The sequence below is a fragment of the Nicotiana tomentosiformis genome, chromosome 12 (genome assembly GCF_000390325.3).
Source record: "Nicotiana tomentosiformis chromosome 12, ASM39032v3, whole genome shotgun sequence".
NCBI lineage: Eukaryota > Viridiplantae > Streptophyta > Magnoliopsida > Solanales > Solanaceae > Nicotiana > Nicotiana tomentosiformis.
In genome coordinates, this window is record NC_090823.1 from 91,614,548 (window position 1) to 91,631,665 (window position 17,118).

The window sequence follows — 17,118 nt, forward strand, 5'->3', positions numbered from 1 at the left end:
AGTCAATGAGTCATTTCCATGTGGCAAGATTCTTCCTTATCTTTTGTAACAAACTCACATGCTCTCTCTCAAAAAATGCACATGCCCATACACACTCTTTTTCTTGGCCACCAATTAATCCCTATACCTACACCTATATATTTTCCACTCACCCAACACACAAAAGGGAGGGACACCTGAGACGAAAAAAACAGAAAGAGGGATAGGGTCTGAAGAGAAAAAACGGATTTGGGGGAACTAGCACCCGATAGACCAAAAAGAGCTAATAGAAAACGGAGAAGCAAAAACTCGGGTCTTCCTCTTTGCAAGAGGAATGCGTCAGAAGCTAACTAAAATCCCATCCCGAGCTCCATCAAAATCAGCTTCTTTTATCCTTTAAACTACCCAAAATCAACCATTTTTTTTCCGTCCATTTTTCACTCCCAAAACAGTCCCAAACTCCATTAGAAACCTCACTTTCAAACACCCTTTAAACCCAATTTCCAAACATCATATAAGTCACAAAAGTCACTAATTTCCCGTCCAAAAATACGTCGGAGTCGAGCTAAGGAATTCGCAGAGTTACGAGATTTCCAGCGAAGTTTCCTTTAGAGAGGTCCGTTGAAGTTTCCGATCTAGTTTCGGTCAAAGTTTTCAGCTTTCTCGGTTCGAGCTCATCCGCCGTTGATTTTAGATGCTGTAAATTTTAATCAATTGAAAGAATTTTATTTCGCTCAAAGGTTTATTTTCTTCACCTTATGCTATGAATTTCTATTTCTTAATTATTGTTATTGTTTCTCATTAGTTAGACATTTTCCTTTTATGATTTGTTAAAATATTATTTTTTCCTGGTTATTCTCCTTTAATTGCTTTGTTTATCCTTTTGATTTACTTAGTTTATTTGAAGCTAGATTAACAAATGCTTGAAAATGTGAGCTGTTCACTTACACGCTAAATGTGAGCATGATATTTTGATAGCTTAATAATTCTCTTTTCTAACCCATTTGATGTTATCTTGTCTGATCAGTTGTATTGATACGACTATTGTGTTATTCTGAGATTGGAGAGGGAATAAGAATGAGGGATTTTCATTTAGTTTGGGAGTAGGATGAGCCACACTCTTTTAAGATATTCTGTTGGGTCTTGGATAAATTAGACAAGGATTTAGGCTTAAGTCACTTTGGTTGGTTAACGTTTTATGGGCTTCTAGGCTTGAACGTATTAATCAAAACTATTCCCTTTCCTTCGTAACAAATAGTTTCGAATAGCTAAATCATAATGGGGCCTCCAACTCATTCAATGTCCATAATCCGTGACCTTACAATAATCTTAAATTAGCTTTAGGAAAATAACTTATAAACATTCGTAGTAATTTTAGGCACGGTTAATAATAAATCATCACGGCTATGGGTACGGTTCTCGTGGCATGGTCGTGATATATAATCCTCAATTCGAGTGTGTGTTTCACGTGACTAGATCGTAACTTCAAACAATAATAAAAATAAGCATGTCGTAAATCGCGGGTGCATTTCATGTGGCGCGGTTTGTGACGTGTGCCAAAACGACAAGTGTACGACATCGTGACTTGTTCCAGAAATAATTTTATAAATAATTAAAAGCGGTTAAAAAACTAAAATGCACAATAGGTTATAAATATGTATTAATCGAATAATTAGGCTAATTATTAATAGTTGAGCGACCGTACTAAAATCACGGAATTCGAGAGTGCCTCACACCTTCTCCCGGGTTAACAGAATTCCTTACCCGGTCTTCTGTGTTCGCAGACCATAAATAGAGTCAAATTTTCTCGATTTGGGATTTAAAATAAACCGGTGACTTGGGACACCATAACTTATTCCAAATGGCGACTCTGATTTTAATAAATAATCTCATTTCGAATATTGTCACTTTAATTGAAAAAACTCCTTTATCCCCGCTCCCTTCGGGAAAAAGGAGGTATGACATATATCAACCAGAAAATAACTGTGCTTTTGATGGCCAAATGTCGTAAGTCCTACAAATGAATTGTTGCAATTTTTGTCGAGAGAGTCGAATGAAAGACCTTTTATTAGGATTTGTTATGAAAAGACATGGATTTCATAAAAAAGCCACAAATCACGCCTTGCTATTGAAATAGGAGTCGTTTCAACAGACAAGCTTTCTAATAAATGATTCGTTACAATTTTTTATTGAAAGATACGAGTTTTTGGTCAATATTGTCCTTTATCTTTGAGGGTTGATTGGTCCCTCAAATATAATTCTGAGCATATTTAGTTCCTTAAGTATGTTAAAGTGGAGCACCTTTAGTCTCACTCACACAATGTGTTCAAAAACTAAAGGTGCTACCCAACTTTTATTCATGAAGCAAATCTTCTGTTACGAAGCAAAACGTTTTCTCTCCTTTTATTGGATAACGCAAATTATCACTTTAATTTCTTATTTTTAGATAATGTCTTTTAAAATGTTGACCTTGAAAATATCCCCTTCTGTGCCAGTTTTCAATGAGAAAATGATAATGTATAGCTGCTGTAAAAATAATAGCCGAAAAAATATATAAAATTTATATATTTTTTGAATATATATATATTTTGTATGTTAATATATAAAAATTATACAAATTTTATATACTTTTTCCGTTACCAGATGTAAATAGTTTCTGGCACATGCTAAAAGTGATAATACAACCTGGTTATTCGTTTGTTTCAATAATATGCCTAGAAGTGATCCTGACAGCTCTATTTTATTTTTTAAATTTTAACTTTTCTTTTTGAAAAAATCAACCGAAATATTTAAATGTATATATATACAAATTTTATACATTTTTTCGGCTATTATTTTTGCAGCGGCTATACAGTGTCATTTTCTCATTGAAAACTGACACAGAAGGGGATATTTCCAAAGTCAAAATTTTAAAAAGTCATTATCTAAAAATGAAGAATTAAAGTGATAATTTACGTTATCCAATAAAAGGAAAGGAAACATTTTGTTTCAGAGCAGAAGATTTGTTTCATGAATTAGAGTTGGGTAACACCATTAGTTTTTGAACATATTGTGTCAGTGAGACTAAATGTGCTTCACTTTAGCATACTTAAGGGAATAAATATGCCTAGGGTTATATTTGAGGGACCAAAATAGACCTACCCTTAAAGATAAGGGACAACATTGGTCAAAAACTCGAAAGATACATCTGATTAAGAATTGTTACGAACAATATGAATCTTATCAAACTATAAATGCATTGTTATTTAAATAGGAATTGGTTCGACATAAATAATTTTAATTAATATTGCATTAATTTTTATCAAAATATTTTCATTCTTGTATTTTTTAAAATTATTATGAAAACTCTTTTCTTGAGCCGAGGGTCATCGGAAATAACCTTTCCATCTCACACAAGGTAGGGGTAATATCTGCATATATACTACTTTTAATTTCCAGACCCAACTTATGAGATCAAACTAAATATGTTATTCTTGTAGTACCTCTTCTAATTATCTTTATCCCTGGGAAGATACTAAAATTGAGTACAAGGAAGCATGAAAATTATCAATCCAGTTGTAATTGTGAACAGGAAACAAAAAGTATATTTCAATAGAGAACCACTATACATAGAATGAATTGGTATCCACACTTACTGATTTCGACAAGAGTGTGTTGCTCTAGTGGTGAGCATCATCCACTTTCAACCAAGAGGTTGTGAGTTCGAGTCACCCCAAGAACAAGGTGGGGAGATCTTGGAGGGAGGGAGCCGAGGGTTTATCGGAAACAACCTCTTTACCCCCAAGGTAGGGATAAGATCTGCGTACACACTATCTTCCCTAGACCCCACTCGTGTGATTATACTAGTTCACCTTTTATGGTGATGTAATAGATAGTAGTTATTAAAAATCGTTATAAAGAGACAATATCTGACATCGAATTAGTTGTAATGTAAAACCTAACAATCTACTTTTGTGCTCTTATAATGTAGTGAGTTGTCAATGGTTTAACATAGGAATAGAAAAATACAAAATTTATGAAGGTCAGATTCATGTTTATAATTCACATTTTCATGTACGACTGTGTTTATATAAAATTATATTAATTGGACGATAGCTACTCACATTTTCATGTACCACTGTGTTTATATAAAATTATATTAATTGGACGATAGCTACTCAAATTTTCATGTACCACTGTGTTTATATAAAATTATATTAATTACGTCCAACTGTGTTTATATCAAATTATATTAATTCAGAAACTTCTCAAAGGAAAAGAGAGAGGGTCCAGTAAATGTATTATTGGATCACAGAAGGGACATTCAAAGTTGCCTGCTTGGTTTATCTAAGGTCCAAAGGCACTCAATTTCAGTGACAAAATTTAACGACTCTCTTGAACAATATTTGTGCATATTAATATTGTACTTCCACTAATATATATCCTTATATTATGGCAGCTAATAATAGTTTAAATGTCACAATGCAAGTCAATAATATGCATTGTCAGTTTTGATCTAACAAATCTCACGAATTGTTCCCTAACCTATTCCATATCGGACCAAAAAAGCGCACGATCAAGTAAATCAGTATAGTAATATACGTATAATTTTATGCAAGCGATTATCAATATTTAAGGAAGTGAAAACACAAACAAATTAAATCACTGCAACAAGATTGGGACATAGAGAGCAATTGATTGCACATTGCTTTTAATCCTTCGAACTCAGAACCATGCAACTTAGCTCTCAATTTTTTCGACAGTTAAAACATCATCCAGAAAAAGGAACAACATGAAAACAAAATTAAATATTGCAAGTTGAGCATAGTCCCAACTAGCCGCCTAGAGAGAGATGATTATTATAGTAATAAATTAAATAATAGTAGAAAAACTTTGATCTATAAAGGGGGCAATGTATGTTATAGTTAAAAGAAAATTATATTATACTGTCCTCTGCTTCATCTATTGTCATATTTAGGTAGCTTTAATATCTCTAGTGGCCATACGTGTTCTCTCATTTCTCCATTTTAATACTAATAATGTTCAGGTACACCGACTGAATTTCACAAATGATATTATTTTGCTTTGGTTAGAAAAAGAAAAATTATCATTATTTGCAGTCCAAAAAAATATTTATATGATTTAACTCCTGCAAAGGTCATTTCCTACGAAAAAAAAACTTAAAGCCAGGGCCTTTTCTTGTTGTTAGTAGACCATGAGAAAGATTCGATGGAATTGATTCCAAAATTAAAGTTGAGAAATCTTTACAAAAAACATCAAACAGTATTCCGAGAATCGAGCAGAATCTGTTACACTTTGCTGTATATTGGTCCGAATTCCAACTAATCTAATTTCTCAAAGTAAGAGTTATAACACTCCCTATTGAAAGATTATCTATTCTAAGAACTCAATCTGAAACTTTTAATAGAGAAATAATTTATGATAATTTCTATTAGGCATAACGGCTAAACCTGAAGTCTGTCCAGACAATCAGTCAAACAAGAACTTATCACATGTGATTCCGAAAGGTACATGGCAGTGGAGCTATTTTACTCTTCATTTAATACTTGCTAGCCACTAGAATAGGTAAATGACCAAATATTACTATAAATCCTAAAATAAACCATGTTGGAACTTGTGAATGCAAACGATTCTATTAAAAAAAAGAATTCATCGGTCAGGATGGCAAAATGAACCGGAGATTAAAAATTCATGTATTTCGAAATCTAAGAAGTCATGAGTTAATCCGACAAATGAAATAAGGATGGAAAGAATAAATATAATTTGGCCGGCGAAAATTGTTTTTTATTACAAAATTTAGGACAATACAGTAAAGGACAAAACAAGGATTGCGTATAATAATACATTCTTTGTATATTTCTATTTATAAGACTTTAAATATAGTTATCTCTTCAAACAAGATATAAAAAGTATAGATTGAACGAAATCTCAAAAAGTCCCACGTTTACTCAGTAAAATTCTCCGAGTTCCCTCATACTAATGGCATAAAGTTGCCTTCTTGACATGAAGTGCTCGCAAATTGGCTTGAACACCACTTTTACAAAAACGTGGCATCAAATTCTTTGGCGTATGATAAATTATCGACCTCCAAAAACGATCCAACTACTTGCAATCTCTTCCTCACAAAATTTTATTTTTCTCCATATTATTATCTTATTATTATTATTATTATTATTATTATTATTTTTTATTATTTTTTAAGTTCTGTTTGGGGATGCAGATTCAAGTATCACACCATAACTCTCATTGCATCAAATCCTTTTGAAAGGGGTAAAAGGCTTTCACTCATTTATCCATTCCTTTATGTCCACTGCATAGGTTCTATTCATCTTTCTCCTCTTAGTATCTGGGCTATTAGGTGTGGAATTTGCACATGACTCAGCTCCTGAATCATCACTTCTGTAACTTAGGCATTTAGCATCCAACACACCAATTGGACTTTGAGGAACAAAAGGGGTTAAACCTTTATCAAAATCACTTAGCAAAGATGATTCTTGAATCAATTCAACACACTTCTTTACTCTATCCTGCAAAATAGTCACAAAAAGAAAGGAGAAAACTTTACCATTTTGATCAAATGTGAAGTTAATCAACATGAAATGATAGGATTGAAAAGTAATAAATGATCTATAGTACTACATTTCATTTGCCTTAGCCTTTTGGACCAACAAATTTTACCTTTTGTACTTGCTTCACTAAAGCAGATAATGCTTTCTCAATGTCCATTGTCTCAGTTTTCACCACAACAGAGATTGCTACTGCTGCTGCAATCTCAGAGTGCTTGAATTCTAAGAAGTGAATTCCTGCATTCAATTTTCACCCACCTAAAGTTTCAGTAACAATCTTCCGTTTTCACTTTCTATAGTCAAATTTTGCGAAATTCAATCGTAGATAGGATAATCTCAATCAAGGTTAACTTTACCTTTAAGTGTTCTTAATATAACTTTTACTGCTTTAGTGATTAAAGATCTTGAAGCAGTTTGATCACCATTTATCTTCTTAATGAAATAATCAATGAATGTGAATGGAGTGATTGCATGCATTCTCCATTTCAATGTGCTTAATACATGAAGCTCCATTCTTTGTATGGTTCTTGCTTCAAATACAAATTTTGCTTCCTTTATCTGTCATTACAAATTATTAGATCAGTACCAAATTAATAAGATTAAAATAATCAAGGTTGTCTTGGCGTAACAGGTAAAGTTGTTATCATCATGTGATCAGGAGGTCACGGGTTCGAGCCGTAAAAACAATCTCTGGTAGGAATTCAGGGTAGGGCTTCGTACAATACACCCTTATGGTACGGCCCTTCCACGGACTCCGCGCACAACGGGAGCTTAGTGCACCGGGCTGCCCTTTTTATTCAAACTTAATTTTGATGTAAATGTTCACCTGTAGATCTAGAGATAGAGGAACTATAGTCTCTTCCATTTTAGCTGCCAGAGACAAACAGGCTATAGCCAATAGCTGAATCATCCATGCTTTTCCCTTCTATAAAACAAGCAAATATTATTAGGAATGTGATTAAATAAAGCTAAAAATAAAATCTTGATAATCAAAAACTTACAGGTAAATCATAGGCAGAAAGAAACCTATCAAGGTAGTTCACAGATAAATATAAACAGAGTGGCCCAAAATTGAAATGTGAATGAACCTGCATGCAATAACAATGTTTAATCAAGCATTTTACAATGTGAAACTAACTCTATGTTTTACCAGTCAAGCAAAACAAAACTAAGAATAAATGTGAAAAATTCAGTCAAAGACAGCTTAGAATTAAATGAAGTAGGAAAAAGGTGAAGTATATAGAAACATATTTAACGTACCAAATTTACCTGACAATTCAACAATAAACAAAAAGATCCTACCAAACGTTCATTTCACATTTCTTGTAAATAATAAATATACTGTGAGTGGTTTTGCAGTATAAAGTAAAAGCCAAGAATTATACTATCATCATATCCCTTTTCCCACCCCCTTCAACCCCATCTCCCCTACAAATTACAATACCAAAATACAAAATATAATACTCACATGATATCAACCTCCTCAATTATTCTTTTTTTTTACTATTTTTTAAGGATTTCCTTGATTATTCTATCGGATACATGCTGTTAGGATCGGATCTACCATGTTAGCTATAGGTTAACATGAATCCAGTAGCTTTTACCTATATATGTATCAAAAAATTCATTAAATATCTACTATAAACATTTGACTGTAGATCCAATTATTACTATATATATAAACTTGAGATCGTCGTAAAAAACTCATAAACTCCAGATCCTGAATCTGCTGCTTCTACCTCCCATAAATAGCTTTGCCTCCGATATCAACCACCCCTTTTGAAACAAGAAAATACATCATGTAAATTTTCATTCACTATTCACTACCGATCTAAACTTTAAAGTGAGATCTACTTAACTAAAGTAAATAACAATCACTGATGAAAAATTCGCAGTAATTAATCATCCAAGATCTGAATTATAATGGATTAGTAAAAGACCAACAAACCTTGCCAATCAAATCAAGAATCTGCTCTCTAATCTCAATATCCAACTTCCCATTTCTCAACTTGTCAAGGTAATCACCACAAGGCATATGTTGATTCTCTTTCTCAATCATCAAATCCACACACTCTTCACTCTGTAATTGCATAACAGCCAAAAAATTCTCTTCCCCAAAAAAACTATGGTTTTGCTTACTGCTTTGATTATTCTTAAGATACCATTTTCCAACATCATCGTTATTGTCATTGCCAAAAATGATATTGTTATCTTCTGCACAAAGGAGGCTAGAAATTGCAGAATTCATATTGGCTGCCATTGAAATAAATACCTTAAAGATCGTATGTTTATATATATAAATATATATACTCTCACCCTCAAAACAAGTATATTTAATGTATGTAAATCGATCTCTAGTTTAATGAGACATTGCAAATAAACAGAAAGATGAATTTCTAGTAGAATAATAATGAAAAAATGGAAATAAAAGAGGAGAAAATGAAACAAGAAAATGAAGCAGTGAAGTTGTTTTGGTGATAGAACTGTGAAGAGATATAGCGGCAAGAACAAAGGGTGTCCTTTATATAGGATTTTAGAGAGAGAAATATGGGGTGGGGTTTAAGGGGTGGGTGGGAGGTTTATTTAAATTTTTATTTTATTTTAAATCAGTAATGCAAGAGGAAAAATGGGGTGGGAAGATACAGAAATGAAGACAGGGACCAACGTAGATCTATAGGTATGAGTATTGAGTACCCAAAATCAATAGCTTTTACTTGGGTCGTACATTGCGTTAAAAATTTGCTAAACAAGTATAAATAATTAATTTCAAACAAATTAAATTAAATGAGTTGTGATAGAATTCTGATTATAAGGTTAAAATTCTGGATTCATCTCTGCATAAAGAAGTGAAAAACATAAAACTAAAGAGCAAATTGTTTGGACATTATGTCATATAGCTAAAATAATATTTGTAATAAACTACAAAATAATAGCATAAATATTTAAAAAATAGCCATTTAACACCCCCTCCCAACTTAGTTTTAACCCCAAACTTTTTATTATTACACTTTTCCCTATTTTCAACTATAAATACCCCTCATTCTTTCATTTTCTTACAAAATCACTATCAATCTATCACAATCTCTCTCTAATTTTCTTCTATACTTGCTACTATTGCTTACTTTATTCCAAAAATAGTTAAAAAATATTGAGGTTGTTACAATTTATGAAAAAATTATGAAGTTGGTGAATTAAAGTCTTCAATTCTTCAACGATAATCAATTTTCAACAAGTTGTTCGTCAATTCGGTAAACTCATTCCAACTCTTAAGTCTTAATATTATAGTTTTGTTTATTTTATTTATTTTCTATTACTTGATTAATTAAGATGTATTCCTTAAGAAATATTTTTGGTAAAAATAAGAATAAGGAAAAATCCAAGATTGGCGAATCTAGTGGTACTGATATTCCTCCTCCGCTGCCCCCGGCTCCCCGAACCAAACCACATACCCGCCCTACACCTGCTATTCTTGAGACTGATAATAGTTTATTATAATTTATCGAGACTGAATTTTGCCATAATATTGCACCCGGTGAACATTTAGACCATGGATTAATGAATGCTCTCTATTCTAATAATTATAATACTATTGATTAAAATGATGATGAGAAAATCGATCTTGATGAAACTCAACCGGACGATGATACACCTACTAGTCCTACTCCTGATGTTGACCCAACTAGTGATAACACTGCTAATCCAAATGATGACCCATCTGATACTCCCGTTACTGCCCCTACTTTTTCTAGAGAACCTACAAAACGGCAGAAAATATCTCATGTTTGACTATTTTTTACTCAACTAGTTCCAAAAGATAAGGCTAAGAGTAAAACTTGTGGTATGGAGTTAGCTTTTAAATATTTTGGATCGCGGGACGGGATCTTTGGCTAGACACATAAAAAATACCCTAAAGATAACGCTATATATCAAGGTCTGAAAGCTTTGGTCGAGGGGAAAAGTGAACCTAGTCCTAGTCAGGCTGACCCTAGTACCGTTTTAAATCAATTTCAACCGGGAATTAACATTGTTACCGGTGGTATTTTATATTATGATCCAAAAAAAGATCGGGAAGAATTGGCAAAAATGATAACCGTTATGTGCTTACCATATAGCTTTCCTTCTGACCATGCGTTTGTGCATTATATTAGAAATTGTTTTAATCCTACTTATAAAGGTTTTCCTTGCACAACCGTAAAGAGCGATACTTATAAATATAAGCATGAATATGAACAATATTTACGCTATTTATTTACTCATATAAATTATCGTGTTGCTATTACAACTGATATTGGTAGAAGTAACAACGATTGTGATTACCTTACTGTTACATGTCATTGGATTGATGAGGATTGGATAATGCAAAAGCGCATAATTGCTTATAGAATAATTGCTTCACGTCACACATGACAGTTTATTGCTAGCACAATTACAGATATTTGCAGATATTTTTGCAATAGTGATAAAATAATATCGGTTTCAATGGATAACGCTACTAATAACACAATTGCTATAGACTTGCTTACCACTATGCTAAATCGTGTATTTAGTAATATTTTTCATGTTAGATGTATTTGTTATATTTACCATTTAATTATAGGTGATGGTATGAGAATCTTAAATATTCAAATTGAAAAGGTTAAAATGGCTCTTAACTAACTTTTTCATTCAAACAGTAGAAGTAAACTTAGAGAATATTTTAAAAGATGCGATGAATGTAGACTAAGAGAAAAAAAGATTCCTAAACCTTGTCCAACTAGATGGAATTACATGTATGAAAGTTTGGTTGTTGCATATGAATATAGAAACTCCATAAACTCAACGTTTAATGCACATGTAAGTGATGATGACGATTACCTGAAGAATGGGGATTGTGCTAATGTTAAAATGCTTGTTGATTTTTTAAAAAAATTTTATATTGCTACAAATAAATTTTTTGGGCAATATTATCCGACTATTTCTAACTGTTTAGTTTATATTGCAGAACTTACAAATTTGTTTGCTCATTTTTCTAAGGGTGGGGAAATTTATCAACTTGGTATTGATTCTATGAGAAAAAAGTTTTAAAAATATTTTTTCCACCTTATTTATGGTGTTGCTTTTTTGTTAAATCTTCGTATGAAATTAGGAAGTCCTCAATTTTAGTATGAAACTGTTTATAATAGTTTAACACTTGAAGATGATGAGTTTCCTAAACTTTCGAAAGCAATAACCTCAATTAGAATAAATGCTCAAACTATTTATAATGCTTATCAAGTTGCATTAAATCATGCTAGACCAAATGTTCCAACTCTTTCTTCTTCTGATTCTCAATCTTCTAAAAAGACTGCGAAAGTAAGAGGACTTAGTGCTTGGGCGGTGTTTAGGGGTTCTTTTGGTTCTAGTAGTAATGATTTTTTCACAACTAAATGAGCTTTAAGTTTATTTGTCGTAGCAACTTGAGGAAGTGAATCCCGACGACACCTTTAATATTTTGCAATGGTGGAAGGACAAAGAAAAATACTTTTCAGTTCTTTCAAGGATGGCCTGAGACATTTTAACTTCAAGCTTCAACAATGGCATCAAAGAGCGCTTTCAGTCAAGAAAGACTTCAAATCAGTGATTATAGAGCGTCTATGAGGGAGAGCTTGGAAAAATCAGTACTTTTCAAAGATTGGATCCGCTCGAAAAAAAAAAGAAATTTTGGACTTGCTGAATCACAACCAGAGGATGACGAAACTTACGAAGAAATGCTAGCTGAATTTGCTGAGGATGCTGCTTCGCCCGACAATGAAAGCGGCGATGACCAAGCTACTTTTCCACCACCACCAACGGAACTTCGTCTGAACCTTGACGGACTTATGAAGTTTGTAAGAGATGGAATGTAACTTTTATGAACAAAAATTAATATGTATTATGTAACTTGTATTTTGGCATATCTTGATTAGTTCCTTTTTCTTCTCAATGGTGGTATTAGCACCTTGTTGTGCTCATCTCATAGGGGAGGAAGACTAAGAAAGATATTGCCATATTTTTATTGCTATAATAAAATTACAAGGCATTACTTTGAATATCTTTTTATAATTTTTTATCTTTAAATTTGAATTAAAAAATTAGGTCGCAATTCTATAATAAATTTACAAGGCATTGCCTTAGATATTTTTTTAACATCTTTTTATCTCTAATTTCTATTTAATTTTTTTAAAAAATCATTGCTTAGCCGTTGGGCCCATTTAGTCTGTTGGGACCGCGGGCCCGACCTGTTTAGCCTGGGACCATGAGTTTGTGGGCCTGGTCCCGGGCCGATTCCTACAAAAAGACTGTTTAGCCCGAGACTGTTTATTTAAGGACTGGGACCGTCCCGGGACCGCGGCCCACGAGACTGGCCTGTTAGGCCCGTATAGGGCCCAACCCACTTTCCATCCCTAGCCAAGAGATTGGCCCTCTTAGGGTTAAATTTGACGAAGCCAGGGCCAAATGGGTTAAAGTCCATAACATCGTTCTTGCTGAAACATAACATGAGGTTGCTTCCGCTGAAAGAGTGATTAACTTAGAGGCAGCCTTGAACTCCAAAATTGAAGAGCTTGCTGCAGTGGGAGCGAGACACGCCCAGTTGGAAGAGAAGTACATGAAAACTATCGAGCATAATAGGCTCTTTAGTTCAACTGTTCGCGACCTTGATATCAGTCTCAAATCTGCTAGGTCCGCCCGGAAAAACCTTTCTGCCGAGGTAACCCAACTCAAATAAGAACTCAAGCACCGAGCGGCTTCCCTCGTTGTTGAAAAAACCTATGCCATGTACAACATGATGAGAAAAACCTTGGAATAGTCCAAAGCTGGTGTCATTGATTTTGATGCCGAAATTGCTAAGGCCCGAGAACTTGAGTTAGCTGCTAAAAGTGGACTCCCATCGAGTTCTGATGCACCTAGTCCTTCTAGTTCCGGTTCCGAGTTTTCGGGAACTGAAGAAGAATCGGAGGATGATGATGTCGAAGGCTAAACTGGTGAAAATATTGAGCCATCGGTGGATCCATCTACTTCTTCCGGGGATGAGGACACTTCTATTCCTCTTGGTTCTAGAGACAATGCAGTTTAGTTTTTCTTTTATTTTTTCAGTTCTCGTATCTATGCCATTTTGTCATGTTTTTGTAAATAAAAATATCTTTTGCTCAAGTATCGTTTGAGTCTTCTCATTGTTAGAATATTCATACAAGACTTTAATCTTTGCATTTTCTTTAAGAATTTTGCGTAGACTTTTTTGCATCTTATTATGTGAAACTTTTGGATGCATTCTCCCCGAAAGTATTTTTGGCTCGGCCCATCAGCCCTTTTCCGTGAGGCCTTTGATAAGTATTTGCGCAAATTTACTTTGGGGGTTTTTTTTCGTGTGCGGCTTCCCGTGTATTTTTCTCCGATGGCATTTTTGATTCCGGGCATAAATCCTTCCGGAACCAGCCCTTTACCGTGAGGGTTTATATAAGAGAGACCCCTCTTATGTTTACGGTGCTCTTGAAGAGGATGTCTCATGTTCATTACGACACTAGCATTTGAAGTACTAGTTTAACTTTCAAATGACAAAGTTAATTCATCGTTCAGACAAGAAACAAGATAAAAACAAAAGGATTTTATTTTATTCCTTCTATTTTCAAAAAATATATAAGCATTTGCTATGCTAAAAAGAAATTGCCATTACTTGTGACTAACTTGTATAACTTGTTTTTACGGAGCTGTTCGCGTAGTCCTCGGTCCCGATGATGCAATTATATTTTCAATCGACATGGCAGTCATTGTTGTCGTATCCTCATATCATTCCCCCTAGTGTTCGAATGCGAAGAATGTGAATTGGAACACTGGAAGTTTTGTATCTTCGAAGATTCCACTAATGCATTGCTAGGTAATCCTTGACTTGGTAACACACTTTACTTCCCCTTAGGAATATATGCTATCGAGCGAAGAACTATCTAAAAACTCTCTAGTGGTTTGTGCTCGTGTATGATCAGATAACCTTTGCTCAATAGCAAACTTAACTTCCCGGTGAAAATTTACTATAGAGCAAAATATTATCTAACCATTCCCAAGTGGATCTCTGCTTGTGTGACTTGCTATTAAAGGTCTTATTGTTGTTGTCTTCGTAGTATGCTTTCTGTCACTGCCTCGTTAAAAACCTTGCCAGAAAATTCCAATTAGGAAAAAAACTGAACGAAGGGAAAAAGAGCACACCACATACTTTCTGATCGGATAATGTTCATCAACATTAATATCTTTTGAGATGTGCCACATTCCAATTGTTGGGCAACTTCTTTCCATTTTGGGTTTCCAACTCGTATGAACCTTTTCCAGTGATAGCTGAAACCCGGTAGGGGCCTTCCCACGTTGGACCTAGCTTCCCCGTGTTGATATTCCGGGTATTGTGAGTTACTTTCCTTAGGACCTAGTCACCTACTTTGAAATAACTGAGGTTGACTCTTCGATTATAATACCGCTTCATTCTTTGCTTTTGAGCTACCATTCTTCCATATGCCAATTCCCGACGTTCATCGAGCAGTTCCAAGTTGACAAACATTGCTTCATTGTTCGATTCTTCTTCTGCCTGGAAGTATCTCAAGGTCAATTCCTCTACTTCCACCGGGATTAAAGCTTCTGCATCGTATACGAGGGGAAAAAGGGTTTCCCCTTTGCTCAAATTGGCCATAGTTCGGAATGCCCATAGAACTCCGGGTAATTCCTCGGGCTAATTTCCTTTAGCCGCTTCCAACCTTTTCCTAAGGTTTTGAATAATTACTTTGTTCGTCGATTCCGCTTGACCGTTTGCGTTTGGATGATAAGGGGAAGATGTGTTCCTCTTTATTATCAAATCTTGGAGGAACTTTGTAACTTTTGCGCCGATAAATTATGGTCTATTGTCGCATGGTATCTCTTTTGGTATTCCAAACCTACAAATTATATTTTTCCACAAGAAATCCACCACTTCACGTTCTATAATTTTCTGATAAGGACCTGCTTCCACCCATTTAGAAAAATAGTTAGTTAAAATTAAAATAAATCTTACCTTTCCGGGAACCGGTGGTAATGGTCCGACGATGTCCATTTCCTATTTCATGAACTGCCTCGGAGATAGGACCGAATGTAAGGGTTCTACCGATTGATGCACTAGTGGCGCGTAGTGTTAACACTTATCACATTTCCGTACGAAGTCCTTGGAGTCTTGTTCCATGCGGGGCCAGTAATATCCTGCCTTTACCAACTTCAACACCAAGGAATTTGTGCCCAAGTGGTTGCCGCATATCCCTTCGTGAACATCTCTTATGACATAGTTAGCTTCGGACGCTCCTAAGCATCCGGCCAGCGGGCCTTGGAAAGATTTTTTATACAATTGGCCTCCCTTGAAGCTATATCGCGTTGCTTTGGCGCGCAACGCCCGGGATATTTTGGGGTTTTCAGGTAGCTTCCCATGTTTGAGATAACCGATAATTTCATTCCTCCAGTCCCAGACTAGACTAGTTGAATTTAACTCGTAGTAACTATTTGTATCCAAGACTGAGTTCATCAGTTGTACTACTGATACGAACTCCGATCCCTTTGCTTCTATTGATGATCCTAGGCTTGCCAATGCGTCTGCTTTTGCATTTTCTTCGCTTGGGATATGAGTAATTAAAAACTCTCGGAATCGCGCCAGCAGAGCTTGAACCTTTATCACATATTGTTGCATGCGCTCCTATTTGGTCTCGAAGATCCCGTAGACCTGATTTACCAGCAGCTGTGAGTCGCATTTGATTTCGATGACCACGTAGTCAAGTTCCCGGGCCAACTCGAGTCTTGCAATCAAAGCTTCATACTCTGCTTTATTATTAGTTAAATGGACCGTCCTGATAGCTTGCCTCAGGGTTTCCCCTGAAGGCGTGATTAATACTATACCGAGCCCGGACCCTTTCACGTTGGAAGCTCTGTCCATAAATAAGGTCCAAACCCCTTATGTCGATTCTGACATCATCATTGCTTCCTTGGTTGCCTGAGGCAATAATCCCGAACTGAAATTGACCACGAAGTTAGCCAAGACTTGCGATTTAATTGCAGTCCTCGATTTATATTCTACGTCGAACGATTATGGAGGACGTTCCGCAAAGGGAAAGTAGACACCACGACTATCGGGTGGCATTAGAAATAGGGCCTCAGCTTTCAAGCGGCAACTACAAGAGCTAAGGCCAATTATTCCAAATGTGGGTAACAAGTTTCTTCTCCCGTTAAAATTTTACTAACATAATAAATGGGAGATTGCATAACTTCGTCTTCTCGGACTAAAACCGCATTTACCGCAACTTCCGAGACCGCGAGGTAAACCAGCAACGTTTCCCCTTCTATTGGTTTTGAAAGCAATGGAGGGCTTGACAAGTACTTCTTCAAATCCCTCAAAGCCTGCTAGCACTCCGGGGTCCATTCAAAATTATTTTTCTTTTTGAGCAGTGCGAAGAAACGATGACACTTTTCTGACGATCGGGAAATGAATCTGCTCAAAGCTGCCAATCTCCCCATAATCCTTTGGACTTCCTTCACGCTTGTCAGTTGGTCCAGGATATCCTCTAGCTCCTTGATCTTATCG

The 17,118-nt window shown here is 35.1% G+C and overlaps 2 protein-coding genes across 3 annotated transcripts; one reads left to right on the top strand and one right to left on the bottom strand.

Annotated features, from left to right (window-relative positions):
- Positions 1–5,741: 5,741 nt before the first annotated feature.
- Positions 5,742–9,035, bottom strand: LOC104107175 (cyclin-D4-2-like). 2 transcript variants are annotated; one of them, XM_009615907.4, is made up of 6 exons: positions 8,494–9,035; positions 7,547–7,633; positions 7,372–7,470; positions 6,902–7,103; positions 6,658–6,782; positions 5,742–6,506 (listed from the first exon to the last, which is right to left on the bottom strand). In XM_009615907.4, the coding sequence occupies exons 1-6, from the start codon at positions 8,803–8,805 to the stop codon at positions 6,261–6,263; spliced, it is 1,071 nt and encodes a 356-aa protein (XP_009614202.1). In that variant the 5' UTR covers positions 8,806–9,035; the 3' UTR covers positions 5,742–6,260. The 2 variants fall into 2 exon arrangements, with proteins under 2 accessions (XP_009614202.1, XP_033514809.1); XM_033658918.2 differs by having other exon boundaries at positions 7,372–7,467; positions 8,494–9,034.
- Positions 9,036–12,097: 3,062 nt separating this feature from the next.
- Positions 12,098–13,521, top strand: LOC138903034 (uncharacterized). Its single transcript, XM_070190942.1, has 3 exons — positions 12,098–12,405; positions 13,062–13,251; positions 13,351–13,521. Exons 1-3 carry the CDS (start codon positions 12,098–12,100, stop codon positions 13,519–13,521), a joined length of 669 nt encoding a protein of 222 aa, XP_070047043.1.
- Positions 13,522–17,118: the final 3,597 nt, after the last annotated feature.